This window comes from Chrysochloris asiatica, unplaced genomic scaffold, assembly GCF_000296735.1.
Source record: "Chrysochloris asiatica unplaced genomic scaffold, ChrAsi1.0 scaffold00012, whole genome shotgun sequence".
NCBI classification, from domain to species: Eukaryota; Metazoa; Chordata; class Mammalia; order Afrosoricida; family Chrysochloridae; genus Chrysochloris; species Chrysochloris asiatica.
Window position 1 is genome coordinate 29,416,956 of NW_006408530.1, and position 20,221 is coordinate 29,437,176.

Here is a 20,221-nt window from a genome sequence, read left to right on the forward strand (position 1 = left end):
GTGTGTGTGTGTGTGTGTGTGTGTGTGTGTATAAAACAAAATCAGTTGACTTTAAGTTGATTTCAAATATTGGATATATGTTGTGGAGTAAACTATAAACTGTACTCCATTGAGTTTTCATGGTTGTGATGTTTTACCTGCAGACTACGAAATCATCCTCTGAGGTGCCTCTGCCAATCTTTCTGTTAGTATTGGGCACTTAAGCATTTTTGCCTGTAAGAGTGTGTGTGAACATACACGATTTATATGATCTCTGTTTATTGGTGCTACTATATGGTAAGGATTAAATAATATAATTGTCCATTTTGCCAGCTCTCACAATTCCTTTTATTTCAGATACTTTGGGAAATCAGACGCCTACACCATGCCTAATGTTGTTGTTGTTAAGTGTCGTTGAATCAATTACATTCTCATTCATAGTGATACTGTACAGAGTTCCCGAGGAGAAGCTGGTGGGTTTAAATTGTTGATGTTTTGGTTTGCAGTCCAGTGATTATCCTACAGCGCCACACCAGGAGTCCGGAGGCAATATGATATTCTATGTATTCTTCTCTTACAGGAAGAAGATGGAATCAGAACTATAGCTCTGGAGCATCTGTTGACCTTGGATCATAAAACAATAACCTATGGGCATTCTAGTCCCAAATTCTATCCAGGACAGTCTGTAGGTTCAAGATTTAGAAACAAAGATAAACTGCAGCTTATTGGAAAGACTCCTTGTGGATTAAGTTATTAAAATTCCTAAATTATAGATTCAGACACCGGCCTTCACTCACTTTTCTACCAGAAGTGAGATCCTGTAGTCTCCCTTTCCACTACTGTCTGTTTGCTATGAAGAATCTAGTGATGTGCCTGCTGCTAATTGCCTTCCGCACCTCTTTACTGACTTTTTTCCTACATTCGTGATCCAGATAACTGAGGATGTTTCAAAGGTAGAAAGATTACAGGCAAGTGTCTTGTTTCTCTTGGCCTCATGTGAACTGCTGTCACATATCCTCATGTTAATTAACACAGGTTACTTCCTAAAGTTAGCTCTGCTTCTCTGAGAGCGAAAAAGCTGAGCCCATGTAATCGGTCTCATTGCTTTTCATTGGTAGACACTAAGGAAAGCTCTAAGCTCATTACTTTCCTGAGACCATCTTTCCCCACCTAAATGAGCTTATTCACTTGAAAACCAGTTTCAAAATACGGGTAAAGGACATACCCATTCTTTCAAATGATTGTTGAGTATTTCCTCTAATCGCTCCTTGGAAATCTCTTCATCTGTTCAAATTGTAAATGATGTTTCATATCTCAAAGACACTCAGATAAGTTGCAAATAAGAGGTGAGTTCCCATAAGAATTCTCTTAGCCTATTAACAATTTTACATTTTCAAGTACAGTTAAAAATATAATATTTCTTTTCAGTTTAAATGCTGGCAGTGAGGGAAATAAGTCTGCAATAAGTATCAATCATCTTAAAAATAGGTTAACTTCAGAATGACAGAAAAGGCCTACTTTTCCAGTGTCATAGCCTCCTTATTCCCTGTGTTCTCCTCATACCAGTTCATGTGCCACCACTGAGTCGTCCTTGACATTCACAACCTCATACCATCTCACGTGTTCTTCCTCCTGTTCAGAACATTCTTTTCTACTGAGTCTCCGATCTCCCTTCCTTCCACCTGCTGCAAAGGTGATCTTCAGGCATCATTAAATGGTTTTAACCAGGTTGTATATGTAAAAATCACAGGCCTTTATGTCATCATAGCCCTTTAAGTTCAACTGCTGTTCCAATGTAAAAGTATACTGCTGTTTCAAGGGGGAGGCGAATACCTAGTTGTTTTTGTTGTTGTTAGATGCTTTTAATCAGTTCCAACTCATAGTGACCCTATGCACAACAGAAGGAAATACACCATCCTCACAATTGTTGCTACACTTGAGCCCACAGCTGCTGCCACTGTGTCAATCCATCTCACTGGGGGTCTTCCTCTTTTTTCTGACCTTCTCTTATACTTAACCAAGCACGATGTCCTTCTCCAGAAGCAGGTCCTTCTGATAACATGTTGGAAGTATGAGAGTGCCTACTACATAGCCTAAAACATAGCTGGTCCATAATAAATTATTTTTGAAAAAAAATGACAAATTTTGATTGCCACCACTTTTACTTTATTCATGATAGAAGATATGTGTAATCCTCAAGCGTTTTATACAAGTCCCATACAGGACAGAATTAAAATCCATAACCTAGTGTGGCACTGTGGGTTAAGACACCAGACTGAAAAGCTGTTTGAACTGCAAGGTCAGCAGTTCAAGTTTACCAGCTGTTCATCAGAAACCCTCTATAGGGTTACTATGGGTCAGAATTGACTCAACGGCACTTAACAACAGCAACAAGTACATATCAAGTCACTATCAGCTAGTTAGCATTCCAGGAAATGGTCCCTTATATGACCATGCACTCCCTTCATGTCAACTCTAGTCCCAGCATGATGATGACACAGTCCTTTTAGAAATATCCAATCTTACTGCAGTAGGAGAAGATGGAGACTTAGTACACAAAAAATTCTGCCCCAATCTTCCCCCCTCCCAGTATTTTTATTTAATAAATGACTTCAGTAAATCTCATTGTAAAAAGTGAACTGTTAAAATTAAAAGGTGCTTCAAACAAGAATGTGGCTATTATAAAATAAGACAGGCATCTCACAGAGTGAGAGGTACAAATGCAGTGGGCTATTCTGGTACTATGTAGAAATGAGACTGGCGTAAGTGATGGCTCTGCATAAGGTACAGTACATATCGCAAGTTCATTAAAAAGGTAAATTTACAGCCCGAATCTCAGAGATAAAGACACTGAAAAAAAAAAAAAATAAATAACCATGTCTACATGATGCCAAAGCAGGAATGTGTCATATGAAAGAAAAAAAAAAAAAAGAGTCTACATACTTTTCTGTTCAATTATAACATAACCAACACCTTTTGATAATTTTTAAATAACTTTATTTTGCTTCTCCATATTTCTATGTCATTTCACCACATATTTTTAGATATTTGAGCATCTAGGCCACATTGACACATATGGAGTAAATGTGCCCTTTACCAAATTCAAGATTTTCTGTTTATAGGCAAGCATCATTCTTGCTGATACTTCTGAAATATGACTGTATCTCATCTTTCTTGGCCTCAGGTGAGTTGCTATCAAATCTCCTGCATTAATTACCCACTGCCACTGAGTGATTTCTGACTCACAGTGACCGTATAGGCCACAGTACAACTGCTCCAGAGGGTTTTCAAGATTGTAACTCTCATGGAGCAAACAGCCACCTCTTTCTCCCACGGAGCATGTGATTGATTTGAACCACCAACCTTGTAATTAGCAGTCCAATACTTAACCCATTGTGCCATTAAGACTCCTTTGCTGCTAATTAGCCAAACTTATTTCACTCATCTATCTCTGTTTCTTTGTTAAAAAGGAAACTCAATTATCTCTCAAAGAACCATTAAACAAAATTCTAGGTTCTTTTAAACAGTTTCACTCCCAACTTTATTAGACTCACTAGTATTACTGTTCATACTTCTCATATTAATTGTTACAACACTATTAAAACCACCACTGGAATAGTGAACAAAAAAGAACCTGCTAGATACGGCACACATGTTCTGTTTCTCCAGTCACCAGAAATTGCGGTCAATGGGAAGAGGAACATCAGCAAGAATAAATCATTGAAAAAACTGCATCAAAGTCAGGTTTCAGTCTTAGCATCCACCGTTGGCCATAAGCCTTAAAGGCCCTTTGAAGATAATTAGCATTCTTAATTTTTCATTCTGGGATCTAGGATTTCTATTGCATTCAATTGCACAGGGATTCATAGAAAAATGCCTTTGCTTCTTTTCCAAGATTTTGGGTTCTTCTAAGGTCAGGTTCTTGGAATACAGAGCAGCTAATTTACAGCGGATGGTATGATTTTATTGCAAAGAAAAGTCAAGCAATTCCACCCCAGAGAATCCTTGTGTCCAAGAAAAAAATAATATTGTAAGGAAGCCAATAACATTGTGACTGAGAAAGGAGTTTCCAAAATCAATGCCACTAAAATGCCTTCTCTAACCAAAATCTAACATAACTAAAATAATAATAAAAGACTGTTCACTGAAATGCAAGAAATGTCATTTGTGGTCTTTCTTACCCTTAGCAGATAGGGCTAGGAGAATTTAAATGTTACCTTGTTAACCTCTCAGTCACTAGCCCCTTACATTCATAACTCAGTGGTTCTTCCTATGTGTAACTTCAGCCAAGAAGAAATTCACACATTAACAGGTTTTGTCAGGGAGTAACTATAAATGATGGAATTAAAAAATGAAAGCACTTGTAAAACATGAGAGAAATGGGTGAACAATCCTGCTGGTTCACTTCAATAAAATCAAAATAAAACCTTTATAAGTAGTATGTTAGCCTGAGCGTTAATGTAGTTGTGACGATGCGATATTATCCAACATACTTCTTTTACTCATTGCACTTAACAGTGTACAAAAGAGACAATGTAGTGCTACCCCTTCAGCATGTTTACATCTTGACTGAACATCTTTGAGAACTGGTCTGTCAGCTTAGTGTCTTCTATTTACTTTTCTGTTCCCATGTAACCCAGGTATTAATTCGGAAGCATGACTTGTCCTAAGAATGTTTTATCTTCTTTAGATGCTTAAAGCAGATTGTATCAGCGCTCAGTCATTTACTAAATCTGCACTGAATAATCCTCCCCTATTATAGCCCTTGAGCAACACTGAATTACCAACTCTAAAACATCCTTCCCCCACTTTCTCACTAATTTCCATCTTCCTGCCTGTATGTCCCCATTTTTAAAAATTGGGAAAGCTTATAGTTACTAAAATTATAGAACAAGTTTATCTATAAGAAAAGCTATTTTTCTTAGAGAAACATTAAAAAGATGGAAATATCAACAGAATATTAAAAGTTGAAGCTAATGTGACTCAAAATTACAATTGGAATGGAAGGATTCTTCATAACAAGGAACAAACTTGTTTCCCCAGTGTACTGAGTAGACAGGGATGAGAAATTTAGACATTTGGCTAACAAAAATAGATGCCATAATGGCATGAAGCGGCTTGTTTACAAGCTTTCATGTGTGTGTTTAGGTGCAGAATGAGGTGGGTAAGGTAGAATCCCTACTGAATAGTTTCAATCTTTCCCAGATGGATCTGGTGAAAAGGACTGGGGAAAAATGTGATAAGATTTTATGACTCAATTGTGAAGAACTGTTAACAGGATTAACTGCATTGGTCAAAACTGTAGGTGTAAAACATGTGTAACTAAAACGAGAGAGCAGTTAATCTTTCATTTCCGGAACAGATGATCCCAGGACCATCAAGAAGGAAGAATTAGTGGAGCTTGAGATCCCTACCAAGAAAAATGGTGGCAACAGAGATGGAGGCTATGTGCCTGCAGGCAGGAGACTAGCTAATAGAATGTGCCCTTTTGGACATTTAAATGAATATATATTATTTGTTTTATAAGTGTACATCGAATAGTTTTGCCTTGTTCATTTGTGAAATGTAAGATGCAATGCGGAGCCACAGGGAGGAAAGGGGATACATATTGTTGATGATCTTGTCTGTAAACCTTCACCCAATTTACAATAAAAAGTTTAAAAACAAAACAGTTGAAGGTAAAAGTATATAGGTATTAACACATCAATTCTATAATATTTTCTGTCAATCCTACAACATGCCTACTGTAGACAGGAGTAGAAGGAAAGAGAAAAGGTAAGATCACCAATGTTTGAAATAATAACCCAGAGCTTTCTATCCAAATTCTGTTCCTTTTGATTCAGGGAAATAAGCATAGTCGTGCTCTGTTCTGATATAGAAAGTATGCAAACTGTCATTTTCCTAATGTGAAATTACAGACAAAAACACTTGTTTTTGGTTTTTATTGTTGTTGTTGTTAAATACCTTTAGCCTTGTAAGCGTGGCCTTTTAACTTCATTTAAGTATAAGCAAAATGGTAGGGAGCCTGTAAAGTTTATCCTGGAGGAGTCCTAAGATTCATCATCCAAGACTATGATCATGGATGTCTTTGGAATTCTGAGAGGCTATGTCCCATATACACACGAAAAGGCACCTGGTATGAAGACCATTAGAGAATAAAACAGATGCATTATATAGCAAGAAAAGGTTGCAGATTTTCCTGTTAACCAAAATCCTCAAGAGAAAATATGCACGTGGCAGACTCCAGGAAACATTTCTACCTTTACTACTTTTGTAGGGGCTACCAATATGGCTGGAATCGATTATACATTCTTCTAGAGCAGAAATGTGGTTGTCTACTCTTAGCATTTCAATCAATTGATTTACATATATCTAGATGTTTTTCAGTTTCTGTATGCTATCAATGTCCCACACTCTGAAACAAATGGACTAGTAATGGTAGGTACCTGCCTAATAATGGAGAACTTAATATGGAGGAAGTTTTTTTCTAAATTAACATTTGGAAATAAAATGATATATCTGGAGAAAGTGTCACATTCACAAATTCACACATGCGCACAAACTCTGTTAATAAATAAACACAAATAATGCTATGTATGCATTCATTCCTAAGTGAGTCACTCCAGCATAGTGGCCCCTTAGCTTCTGGGATTCAATCTCTGCTATAAACCATAAGTTTAAATTTAATTTTCACAAAGACTTTCAAGGTAAGTGCTACTATGATTAGTACCGGTTTTAGTGGTTACGAATCAGGTTGCTATTCTCAGGGTCAGCAGTTGGAAACTACCAGCTGTTTTGTGGGAGAAAGATGAGGTTTTCTGCTCCCATGAAGATTTACATTCTTGGAAACCCTGTACAGGGTCGCTATGAGTTGGAACCGACTCCACAGCACATAAACAACTACAAGTTACTGCAAGTTGCAAAAACTGAAAGAGATGTCAATGTAATGGACAAAACATCCTAATGTTTCTATAATTTTGTAAAGAAAAACTACCGGAGGGCGGGCAGGCAGAGTGGTTCCCCCTTGAAACCAGCGGCGTGCTCTGTCTTGGGAATGGCTGCTTACCTTCCTTGGCTGTCCTTGCAGAAGAGGGTGGTAGGCTCTGGGCACAGTACACCTCCCGGGTCTGGATGCCACCACCGCAGGCATGTCCTGTCGCATGCCAGTAGATGTTCTGCTGCTGGAGCAGTAGAGAGACTTGGCATTCAGTCCACTCAGAGGTCCTCCAGGAATACCTGTTCAGGTTTGATAGATTAAATAGAAGTAAGGAAATTATAAAGTTAAAAAAAAATGACAAAAACCTAAATCATGACATCAAGTGTGTGTAATAATCTTTCTCTCTAGGACCAATTCAAAGTCCACTGGTGTTGAATTGTTGTTGTTGTTGTTGTTAGTTGATACCAAGATGGCTCCTGACACATGGTGACTCCCATCACAACAGAACACAACACTGATTCGGACTGCTCCATCCCTATGACTGTTTGTGGATCAGACTTTAGTGATCCATAGAACGTTCATTAGCTAATTTCCAGATTTTTCTTCTTATTCTTGAAGCTCTGCTGAAACCTATCTAATATCAGAGCAACACACAAATCTTCCCTGACAGGAAGGGGGTGACTGAGCATGATCTGTAGTGGCTAGGAATCAAACTCGGGTATCCCACATGGAAGACAAGAATTCCACCATCAAACCACCACTGTTCTCTACTGTAACCAACTTTTGTTGAGTCTGTCCTGACTGATGATGGCCAACATATATCAAAGTACAACTGTACTCCATAGGGTTTTCCATGTCTGAATTTTCAGAGGTAGATCACCAGACTTTTCTGTTAAGATGCCTCTAAATAATCTTGAATGTTCAACTTTCACTTAGCACCCAAACATGTTAACAGTTTATGCCACTGAGGGACTGAAAGAAGAGTTGTCTGACTCACTGGAAATATATGGAACACAATTTTACTCGGATGCACATGTGTTGTTATGAGTAAAATCAACTACAGGGAAACTGGCAAATTTTGAAATACCAATCAAAATAACACCAGCCATTCAATTGGTATTCCCTGAAACCAAATGAGCCTAATTCATAGCAGCTGAACCTGTCATGGGATTTCACAACACAAGTTGTGAAGTTTCACAACGCAAAACTCTATTGGATGGCATTGTGTGAAAGTTGGCCTTTCTTATTTAATTAGCAGGATACAGCATGAATGTATAAAGTTGTGCATCTATTATTTTAAATGGACAAAGATGACCTCCACATTTTTACTTTGTTGATACAGGAATCTAGGTCTACATGTTTGACCCACTGCCATTGGAATAAAGGTATGCATATTAAAAATGAGTTAATACATGCTCACCATATTTCACTGATGGCTACTTTTTTTTTTTTTAACCTATGTAGCCATGTTGTTACAAAAACTGACTTAAGAACATATTCCTTTAGTGTATAACTGGTTAGGGGGCACAATGACAATTAGGTCAGAAGACTTAATATACAGAAGATGTTTGTACAGAAGACAGTCAAAAGATGACATGTTTTGCTTTTATGCCCACTCTCCACAATCCAACAATATAGGCCCTACTCTAGGCCCATAAGAAGCTCTGGTAGTGTAGTGGTTACGAGTCAGGCTGCTAACCTCAAAGTCAGTGTGAAACTACCAGCTGTTCCATGGGAGAAAGATGAGGCTTTCTGCTCCTGTAAAGATTTACAGCCTTGGGAACCCTATAAAGGGTCTCTACAATTCGGAACCAACTCCATGGCACATAACCGCCACCACCACCTAGGCCCATAAAAGGGTGATGTCAGTAACTGTTTATACTTCTGTGGACCTGAGATGCTTTAAGAGGTCCCAGGATCTACTATAAAGTTACCTACAGATTCTTTATTTCTCCATTCCTAGCTACTCCTTGGAAACTCTACACAGGGTCACTGTAAGCCAGAACAGACTTGACAACACTTATCAACATCATGATACTTGGACATGTAATCCCAATTACAGTGAATGTATTTATAATAATTATAATAATAATATAATAACAATTCTAGATAAAATACAAAAACAGAAATATTTACAAGATGACATAAAATGAGAAGAACTTTATTTTTAAGCTAATATCACTTGTATTGCATACACCGTGAGCCAGATATTCTTCTAAGTACTTTGCTGCTGCTGCTGCTGCTGTATGCCATAGAGTCAGTTCTAACTCAGAAACCTTGTATAGGGTTTCTGAGGCTGCAACTATTTACAGGAGCAGGAAACCTCATATTTCTTCTGCAGAGTGGCTGGTGGATTTGAACTATGCTGATGTGATCCTGTAGGATAAGCACTGGATTACTAACCACAAGGTTGGTGGTTCAAATTCACCGTTGGTTCAAACTTAGCTGTTGCTCCTTGGAAACCCATATGGGACCACCATGTTTTGGAACTGACTCGAAGGCACTAAAAACAACATACTAATTTATTTCCTCCCCATAACAGACCTCTAAGATTGTTGTTGCTGTTGTTAAGTACTGTTGTGTCAGCCCAACCCATAGCAACTCTGTACAGGGTTTCTAAGGAGCAGCTAGTTAGCTTGCACTGCTGAACTTTTGATTCAAGCCAACTTTGCAGTCCAGCGCATTAGCCTACAGCATCACACCAGGACTCATCTAAGGTGTTGTTATTGTTGTTAAGTGCCATCTAGTCAGTTCTATTTAAAACCCATTTTACAGATGGAAAACTGAGCCCCAGGGGAATTCAAACCCAATAATCTACCTCTAGCATCTGAGTGCCAAAACCTCAGAGTACATTCTATTGTCTATCTAATTGTTATTCTGTTTTGCAGAATGGCATTGACTGATCTTTCAAGGCTTGATGTGAACTTTAGGAGAGGTTAATCATTAATGGAGTAGCTGTAAACCCATATTTCAAATTGTCTTCTTGGTGATCGCATCTGATTAGTTTGTCATTGTTTTGTTCCCCTTGTTAGAGCTGACTGAGAGCTTTGAAAAAGCAGGACAGCTTGCCAACATGGCCATCTTCCTTTGGTCCCCTTTGAAGGCTCCCTTGGCATTATCATCAATTCATAGATTCTTTGCAAAAATCTGCTCAAGCTACTTGTCTATTTGCTGAGGAATCATTGTGTGTGTGTGTGGTTGTTTTTTTAAGGAGTCTTGGGGGCACAACAGTTAACCAAAAAGTTGGTGATTTGAACCCAACCAGTGGTTCCATAGAATAAAGTACCTAAAAATCGACTATAAAGATTATAGTCTAAAAAACCCTGTGGGGCAGTTCATGCTATCACAGACTCACTATGAGTCTAAAATTTACTTGTCAGTACAAACCCACACCACAAAAACACAGTAACACACACACACACATGCACACACATGCATGCAAACAGATAAAAGGACAAAACAAACTGGAATTTGTAGAAAGCTTGCAGGAAAGAAAACAACTATCACAATGTTACATTAATTTCTGGAGAAGTATTAAAGACAGACTTACGGCATTTCACCAACCCACAATATTCACATAATCCTATAGAATTCACATAAATATCAACAGACTCATTAACTTCTGGAACAATAAATAAAACTAAAAACATTCTTGTATCTACTGTCACATTTCTGATTTGAGGAAAAATGTCTCAGCTTTATGATTGTTTTAGAAAACAATAACAAAAATAAGCATATGCCACTGGACCACAAGGTCGGTGGCATATGCTTATTTTTGTTTGGCATATGCAGTTTGGCATATGCAGTGGTTGGCAGTTCAAATCCACCAGAGGCTCCTTGGAAAGCATACAAAGCGTCACTATGAATCCAAATCAATTTGACAGCACTAAACAACAAGGAACCACCACCAGTTATCTGGCCTTACAAAAACTAGGGTAAAAACAATAAACAGAAGCTGAATTAGAAAGCAAGTGCCTAAGCCCACTACTACTGATCAAACACCATCACAAGGAATTTCAGCAATGCAACAAGTCTGAAGCGTAAGCATCTTGGTTTTTGGTTTTTGTTTTCAAAAGCCCTTTGTAGAAAAGTATTTGGACAATCCATTGGGATTTGATACAAACTTAATTGTTGTCCTTCAATTTAATACTGCACTTTCCATATGGTTTTCCAAGGCATGAACATTATTCCATGAGCTGGGCAACAGTTTGGAATATAGACAGTCATACATTTGTTAATCCCAAACTCTCTGCCAGTTTGTCAGTCTGTCATACTGTGGTGGCTTATTTTACTGTGATACTAGACGCTATGCAACCAGTATTTCAAAATATCCATGGTGGACAGGTTACAGAGGAATGTCCAGACTAAAACATACTATAAAGAAAAGCCCAATGATCCACTTCCAAACATCAGCCAATGTAAACTATGTTTCACAACAGACTATTGTCTGATATAGTTCAGGAAGATGAGCTCCCCTGGTGGGAGCTCTGACAGCCTCAACAAGGGGCTCACTCATCCCTGATGTAGAGCGGACAATGGTTTGTTCTGTTACACAGAAAGTTGCCAGGAGTTGGCACTGACATGATAATGACAACTAACAACAGCAATGCTCCGATTGATTACAAAGTATCAGGAGAAGCTCAGGTCTGCAGGCAGACCTTCTACAGAGGCAAAGCTCCAGAGTCTTTCTCCTCACTGTAACACAGCCTCACCATAGTCACTCAAGCAGACCTCTTGTCTCTCAAGTCCTAGCCTCAGAGCACAGTAGCTCTGTACTCTGTTGCAAAATACAACATGATAGGGGCATGTTAGGTAAAGTGTTACCAGGTTCACATTTCAAACCCTGTTTCCCAATGGATTCACTAAAAGAAGAGCTCTCTGGCTATTAGGGAAGAGAGCAGATACATTTGATGACATAGGTTTCTACAACAAAGTTATTGAATATGCTAGGAGTTCTTGTGGTATAGATGACAGCCAAGTTTTAGAGTCAAACTAACCTGATTTAAATCTGAGATTTGCTATTTACAAGCCATATGGTTTTGGCCTTATTTTATTTTTCTAATCTTTAATATGGGGGTAATAACACCAAACATCTAATCTGACAAATAACAAATGGTCATTCCCTTTCTCTTATGTCCTCTTGTACACATTGTCCCTTGCTGCCATAGAAAACACACATATACAATTAACATTTTATTTGAAGATTTCAATCAAAGGCCCTAATGTTAGAAATGCCAGAATAACCATGGTCTATGTTCCAGCCAGAGGTTTGACAAAGACTATAAAAGAAACAAAGTTTAGACTTTTGGAAAGTCACAGCAATTTGTCTGCTGGTTGGAAAGGAATAGGCCATACTGTATAAAATGCGTTTCCAATTAATTTATCATGACCCTTCAAGAAATAGCAAAGGAGGATTTTGGAAATCATTACAAAGAAATATGAAAAGGAAAGCTTAATGATTATGGCTTTAAATAAAGTAACAAAAACCCTGTTGGTAGCTCATTAACCAAAATCACCCAACTTTCATTCACTGTTAAGTGACAAATTCCCTAAAGAAATGTAAGACATTTATCACTATCACTATTGTTTACTACCTCAGAGAAAATACCAACCCAGCAAGAGGCAAAGGGAAAAAAGCACACTAGTAAAGGGCTTCTATCTTCCTTTTAAAAATGTGGATCTTTTCATGCTTTGCTCATCTCTTTTCCTTTTTTCTGTTTCAAAAGCCATATCTATGTTTAGTCACAAATCACCTGGCAGCCATAAAAACAGAACATTCCGAACTCTACCAACCTGAGAAAGTGTCTCTAGGATCTGACAGAATAAGAAATCAAAGGAGTCTGCTCAGCTAAACGTTACTCACATTCTCCGTAAAAGCTGTCTCAGTGATAGTCCTCCACTCTCTGGAAACCGTGGCTTTGTGACTGTCTCTTTTTAGTGGCTCACTCCTGTGTCAAAGACCAAGCCTATTCAAACCCCTTCTCCTAACTCCAAAGCCTTTCAACTCATCCTCATTCAGTCTCTTACTTGGGAGGGGAATATAGGAAGTCTCAAAGGTCAGGTCCTACCTCTAACGGTGAGTAGCATTTTATTAACACAGCCTGTGGAAATGTCTTAAGTAGATGGTCATAGAATGCAGGAAATAAAGTAATCCTTAGAGCACTTTACCACTGTAAGTGTGTAGGATTAATGTGTTTTTTCTCAAGGGTTCAAATACTGTAGACAAGTTGTTAGCTACCAGGATGTCATGATATATTTTCAAGTAACAATAAGACCAGCCCAGAGTTACTGCATGCTTACTGTGTCAGGTACTGTGCTAATTAATCATTTTCCATCACCCTTAAGAGAAATTTAGTGATACTTAACTCTGGTAGCTTAAAAAAAAAAAGAATGGTAACCCCACTCTTGTCTCTCCAAACACTTCAAGAAGGAAAATTTGGTAACTCAAACTGTAAATTCCTAAAAGGAAATTTAGGTAGTATTAAAAGATATGCAGGAGAGATTGAAGCCAGAAGGAGCGAAAAACCGTATTTCACTAGAAAAAGAAATGAATCCCCCCAACTGCACATGTGTTCGTTCATTCTTGCTTTCTTTCAAAAGTAATGCTTATGTTTCATTACATATCTGGCAATGTACAAGCCAGTAAGTGGTACAATGGTTAAGTGCTCTGCTGTCAAGCAAAAGGTTAATGAGTTCAAGCCCACCAGCTGCTGCACTGCAGGAAAAAACATGACATTCTACTTCTGTAAAAATTGTCGTTGTTGTTGTTAGGTGCCATTGAGTTGGTACCGATTCACAGCAACACTCTGCAAAACAAAATGAAACACTGCCCAGTCCTAAGCCAACCTCACAATTGTTGCCACGCTTGAGCCTATTGATGCTGCCACTTTGCCAATCATACATCTTAGATCAACCATCAACACTCATGGAAGCAGCAGTCAAGAAATCAAACAATGTATTGCATTAGGCAAATCTGCTACACAAGACCTTTTTCAAGTGTTGAAGAGCAAAGATGTCAGCTTGAAGACTAAGGTGCGCCTGACCCAAGCCATGGTATTTTCAATAACCTCATATGCATGCGAAAGCTGGACAGTGAATAAGGAAGACCATATAAAAATTGATGTCTTTGAGTTATGGTGTTGGAGGAGAATATTGAAAATGCCATAGGCTACCAAAAGAACCAACACATCTGTGCTGGAAGAAGTAGAGCCAGAGTGCTCCTTGGAGGCCAGGATGGCCAAACTTCATCTCTTTTACTTGGGACATATTGTCAGGAGGGAGCAGTCGCTGGAGAAGAATATCATGCTTGGTAAGGTGGAGGACCAGAGAAAAAAGGAAGACCCCTAGCGAGATGGACTGGCCAAGTGGCAGCAACAATGGGCTCAAGTATGGCAACAGTAGTGAGGCTGGCCCAGGACTGGGCAGTGTTTCATTCTGCTGTGCATAAGGTCGCTATAGGTAGGTACTGACTTGATGGCATCTAACAACAACAACAGCAATATTGGCAGCACAATTTCTTTGTAAGAAATTCTTAGGTGAGACAGCACATGAAAGGGTATAACAATATAGATACTTGACATCGTTAAGTGCCTTTGAGTCAGTCCCTACTCATAGTGACCCTTTATTGAGTTTCCAAGAAGCAGCTGGTGAGCTTGAACTGCCAACCTTGTGTTTCAAACCAACTTTGCAGTCCAGCGCATTAACTCACAATGCCACATTGAACCACTAGAGCACTATAAATGTGGAGTGCGGGGTTTCTTTATTACCCGCTAAGATCTGCTTTCTGAATCTTCCCCCCATACCTGAAACTACGGAACAATTTCATCATATTTTCTATATGATTGAAGTCTACTCTTAGGAAATGGTCTAAAAATGATATTCACATAAGGCAAAAATACTTGGCATTTCATATATTATCATTCCCAGGATGTATTTGCATCTCAAAAGAAGAAACCAAGATTTAGTCAAAGAAGACTCTTCTAGCAGTGGAAATAATATTCCCATCAAGAGATACAGGAGACACATTTGGAACTGGTAGAGCCTACTTGAGGTCTTCAAATTACTCAGCTACATAACCAACTTGTTGGTTGGTTGAATCATGATGTTCAACGTAAGGGATCCCTTAGTTAAACCATTCTCTGAATTGAAGTAGGGATGGAACAGAAAAAGCAACAAAATCATTATTTTGAAGCAATGAGTAGAGATGCCCAAAATTACCTAAGAGCAAATGAGAAGAGTAGGCATATTTAGTGTCTATGATTAAAAGGCCGCCATCTTACTAATGTGACATAAAATGATTCTAATAGCAATAAAATGCCAAGACCATTACAAGTTCCCAGCCATCTCTGCCCTTTAGAATTCAGGCTTCATCACTTTCATAAGCCTTAGAATTGCTTACAAAGTGTTAAATTCTTTTCTTCTGCTCCTAAAAGCTTAGATACAAAGCAAAGCAACATGGAATCTTAAGTGATTTAATGATGACAGATTGAAAGAATAATTACATTAGTTAATGGTCATGTTTTGACTGAGCACATATAGATTTGCAAACACTCTTGGAATTGAAACCTCAGTACAAGGTATTCAAACTAAATGCATGTGTATATTAGAAAATCAGTGCGCTGCAGCAGAACTAATTTATGATAATGTCTGTTGTCCTTTTAAAGTTGTAAATGCATTTAGAAAAGAATTAACTTGTCATTTTTGCTGAACAGTCGACCAAAATACAGGGAACAGATCATGCTTCACACATTATGCTCTAGTAATTTTTTATTGAATAGAGTGGGGCTATTGATTATAGAGAGCTACGTCGAAGTGCAAAGCTCTCTACTCTTCAGCAGGTGGTTTTGCTACCCAAACTCGACCAATATATTATTAATTGAATTCTATCACTATGCACAGCACTTAGCAGTATGTTAACATTCTCATACTGACCAAGGAAAAAAACCTTCAGTTCAGGAGAAATATAATATAAAATGGCAATGCAAATATTTCTGAAACTCTTGTGGTTGTGGCTGTTGTCAGTACTGACTCTCAGCAACCCTATCACAACAGAACAAAACATCGCCTGGTCCTGGGCCAACCTCACAATCGTTGATACACTTGAACCACTTGATGCTGACACTGTGACAATTCATCTTGCTGGGGGTCGTCTCCTTTATATTCATCCACTTTATCAAACATGATATGTTTCTCCAGTGAAAAGATGGACTCTGTCTCAGTTATCCACTGCTGCTATTAACAGAAATACCCTAAGAGAATGGCTTGAATAACAAAAACAAAATCTATTCTCTGAAAGTTTAGGGGACTAAACCTCCAATTTAGAGAGTCAGCTTTTGGGAACGGCATCATCTCTCTATCAGATCTGGGGGAAGGCCTATGCCACTTTTCAACATCCGGTGGCCTGGTTTTCTCTGAGGACTCCATGTGTCTTTGCATCAATCTTCCCTGGGGTCTAGGAGATTCCCAGCACAGGGATCCAAAAGACATGGTCTGTTTCTAGCTCTTCATTTTTGTTGATTATGCGGTCCATCTTCCTTTGTTCACTTCTCCCTGATTCTATCTCTTGTAAGACACAGGCCTTCCTCCAGAGAAACTCCCACTATGTTGGATCAGGACTGTGATCTAACAAAACGTGCTGCATCCCATCACAATTACCTCTCAACTGATAGGTTCATCACATCACAGCACATCATTACATAACTGTCAAACCACTGGGAATCATGGCCCATCCAAGTTGACAGTTATTTTAGGGGGACACAATTCAATCCATGAACCTCCCCCAAGGGTATCTATTTCATTCTGATAAAGCCATTTCCATATTATTTGAAAAGAGCTGCTTCTTTTCTAAAACTGATTCTGTTGAGAGTACCATGTCATGACTAACTTAGACCTCAACTGCTACAGAGAAGCTTCTTAATTAAAACAATTACAATAAATCCTTTAAGTATCTATTAATTAATTTGACAACATTGACTGAGCATGCAAAGTGTTAGGGGCTGTTGTAGAAAATAAATTAGATAAGCACATACAGATACAGAAGCTATAGTAGTTGATGTGTGTGTCTGCTCTGGGAGCCAACCTTTTATAAATGCAGCCTGTGATCTCATACCTTACCTTATTGAAGCTATTCTTATGACCAATGACAACAGAGAATTCTTATCTGGAAAACCAGACATAATGCTAACAGGAGTGTGACGCCACTGGGGACTGCAGCAAATTCCATGTATTCAGTCTTTAACTGACTAGGTGTCCATACTTAATCTTCAGTTGCTCTTTATGTTAAATGTCTTTGAGTGATTCACATGTATTACACTATTTATACAACTTAAGGAGAAAATATCCTGAATATAATATTGTTCTGAAATTGCCCTGCATTTGAGCATTCATTCATTCACTTATCCAGTGTTTACTGAGCATCTACTATGAGCCAGGCTCTGAGTTGTGAAAATTATTAATAAACAATCTTCGTCACTAACTAAATGATTAGTAGTTTGATTCCATCCAGAAAAGTCTTGGATAAAAGGTCTGGAAACTACTTCTAAAATGTCAGTCAGTGAATACTTGATGGAACAGAGTTCTACTTAGACACATAATTAATTTAATGGCAACTGGGAATAGAAAAGCAAAGAAGCATGCAAAGATGGGCAAAGCAACTTTATAGGTGCTCTGGTAGCGTAATGGTTATGAATCGGGCTGTGAGCCGCAAGGTCAGCAGTTTGAAACTATCAGCCGCTAAGTGGGAGAAAGATGACGCGGTCTGCTCCCGTAAAGATTTACAGCCTCGGAAACCCTGTGTAAGGTTGCTATGAGTCGGAACCAACTCCACGGCACATAACAACAACAAGCTTCTGTAAGGTAAAGAGAAAAATGAGTAAAAAGCTACACCCATGTGGGTGGGATGCCATGTGAGCACATTACTAAGTATTGCAAAGTCAGAGGACATGGCAGTAGTGTTGTGAGTACTCTAATTTTTAAAGAGTATGTTACAAAGGATGAAAGTAAAGCAAAATGGATGTGAGAAGAGACTCATACTCTTGAGTACAGAGAAGCTAAAGTGAATGGAAGAACTAAGAAAGTGAAAATCATTGAACAGAAAAATTTAAAAGGCAGCTCAGGAAGAGAAAGTAGAGTATTATAATGAAATATAAAAAGACCTGGAGTTATAAAACCAAAAGGGAAGAACAAGCTTAGCATTTCGCAAGCAGAAAGAACTGAAGTAAAAATGCAAGGCTTGGGTTGCAATATTGAAGGATTCTAAGGAGCTCTGGTAGCATAGTGGTTACGAATCGGGCTGCGAACCTTAAGGTCAGCGGTTCGAAACTACCAGCCGCTCCGCGGGAGAAAGATGAGGCTTTCTACTCCCGTAAGGATTTACACCCTCGGAAACCCTGTACAGGGTCGCTATGGGTCGGAACCGACTCGATGGCACTTAACAACAACAACAACAGGGAGTACTAATGTGATACTGTAGGATAAGCACTGAATAGATACAGAGATTATAACTGGAAAATAGTCAGGATAACAAGACTTTGTTTCTCATATTTCAGACCTGTCACCAGGTTGGACCAGCTCTTAAAGAAGGCATCATGTTTGGAAAAAGAGGAAGACAGCCAATAAGATAGACTGACACAAAGAGAGCAAAAATGGGCTCAAAAGTAACAATTGTGAGAATGGAGCAGGACTAGACAATGTTTCATTGTGCTGTGAATAGGGTGATCATTATGCAGAACTGATTGTACAGCACTTAACAACAACAAAATAGTACAAAGACTCTTAAGGCAATAATTTAAGTAAAAAAAAAAATACTGAAAATCTTCAGTTTTGTGAATTCTATGATCACTATGACAATGACAGGTCCAAGCAAGTCTGAACAAACATTTCTTCAAAACACACTAATCTCAGTACTTACTACAGTCCAATGAGCAAAAAAAGCAAATATTATCAAGCCAAGCATTTACACTCCACTCTTTTCCTTGGCTTTATCCCTGGCTTCACTATTCATCTAAATAAATCCCTCATCGAATCTCTAGAGATTTGTCAAGGAAAAATAATTTTACCTAAAAACCTAAAATTGGGTTGACTGCCTCAAACAGACATTAGGAAAACCAGGAAGGACTCTGAGGTATTGGAGTCCCTGAGTTGTGCAAATGGTAAAGGTTCTCAATTGCTAACCCACAGATTGGAGGCTGGAGTCCACCCAAAGGTACCTCAGAAAAAAAGGTCTGGTGATCAACTCCTGAAAAATCAATCAGTGAAAATCCTCTGAGCACAGTTCTATTCAGATAAACACAGGTTCCCATGAGTGGGGGTTGCCATGAGATAGAGTTTATTCAATGGTAACTGGGTTTTGGTCTCAAAATGGATTTCAGGAAGTACTGATCAATCTCAGAATGATTTTCCAAATTATTTATTTATTTATTAATAAACTATTGTTTACCCATAATAAAGATAAATTGATACATACATGAATGCTGTAGGATGAGCGCTGGATTGTGAACCACAAAAGTTGGCAGTTCATACCCACCCAGCTGCTCCTCGGAAATCTGAGCAGAGTCGCTAAGATTCAGAATTGACTTGACGGAACTTAACAACAACAGAAACAAGAAGAGATGAATTCAAAGAGCCCGTCTAGTCACAGCCAGACCACAGTACTAAAGCAATGTTCAACAAATCGGCTTTTCTGTGGAGTGAAATCACAAGGTCTATATAATACTACCAACCATGCAGGTTCTTTCTGCCTTGAGAGCTTTTAAAAATGTTTACTCTACATTTGTCACTATCACTATTTAATAGCAATTTCTTATATTTGATTTGAAGCTGGGAATGATCATTCAAGAGGTAGAATAGTCATCTTCTTATGAAAACTGTAGCCTCCTGGTGGGGTGACAGAAGATGCTGCAAATTATCTGAGGTGTCACTTCCGTGACAAATGTCTGTAGTTGACATTTTCATTATTCTTTTTTTTTTTTTTAACTTAGATTTTTTTGTTCTTAAATGTTTTATTGTGAATTATGTGATAGTTTACATGGGAGAACATTAGTTTTACATTCATCCTATCGTATCATTGCCTTGGTTACAATCCCCTTCAAGCAGTCCTTCCCCTGTGCCCCCCAGGTCTTCAGCACACCATCACTTTCCCTCTCTGGATCTAAAGTCTCCCGCTGCTCCATCGCTCCATGTCATCATCTCTGGCTCCATTTCAGGCATCACTGCTTCTCTGGGCAGGGTCCCACTCTCTGCTCTTCTCCCTTGATGGTCCTAGGGACCTCCGCTCCTAGACTGAAAAGTTAATCACTCCCCTCCTTG

The 20,221-nt window shown here is 38.6% G+C and overlaps 1 protein-coding gene across 1 annotated transcript in view; it reads right to left on the minus strand.

Moving 5' to 3' along the window:
- THSD7B (thrombospondin, type I, domain containing 7B) overlaps positions 1-20,221 on the minus strand; it is a 904,077-nt gene that overhangs the window by 821,127 nt on the left and 62,729 nt on the right. Inside the window, exon 4 of the mRNA XM_006834598.1 lies at positions 7,046-7,215. Within this exon, the coding sequence (XP_006834661.1) occupies positions 7,046-7,215 (170 nt within the window). The remainder of the gene's footprint in view (positions 1-7,045; positions 7,216-20,221) is intronic.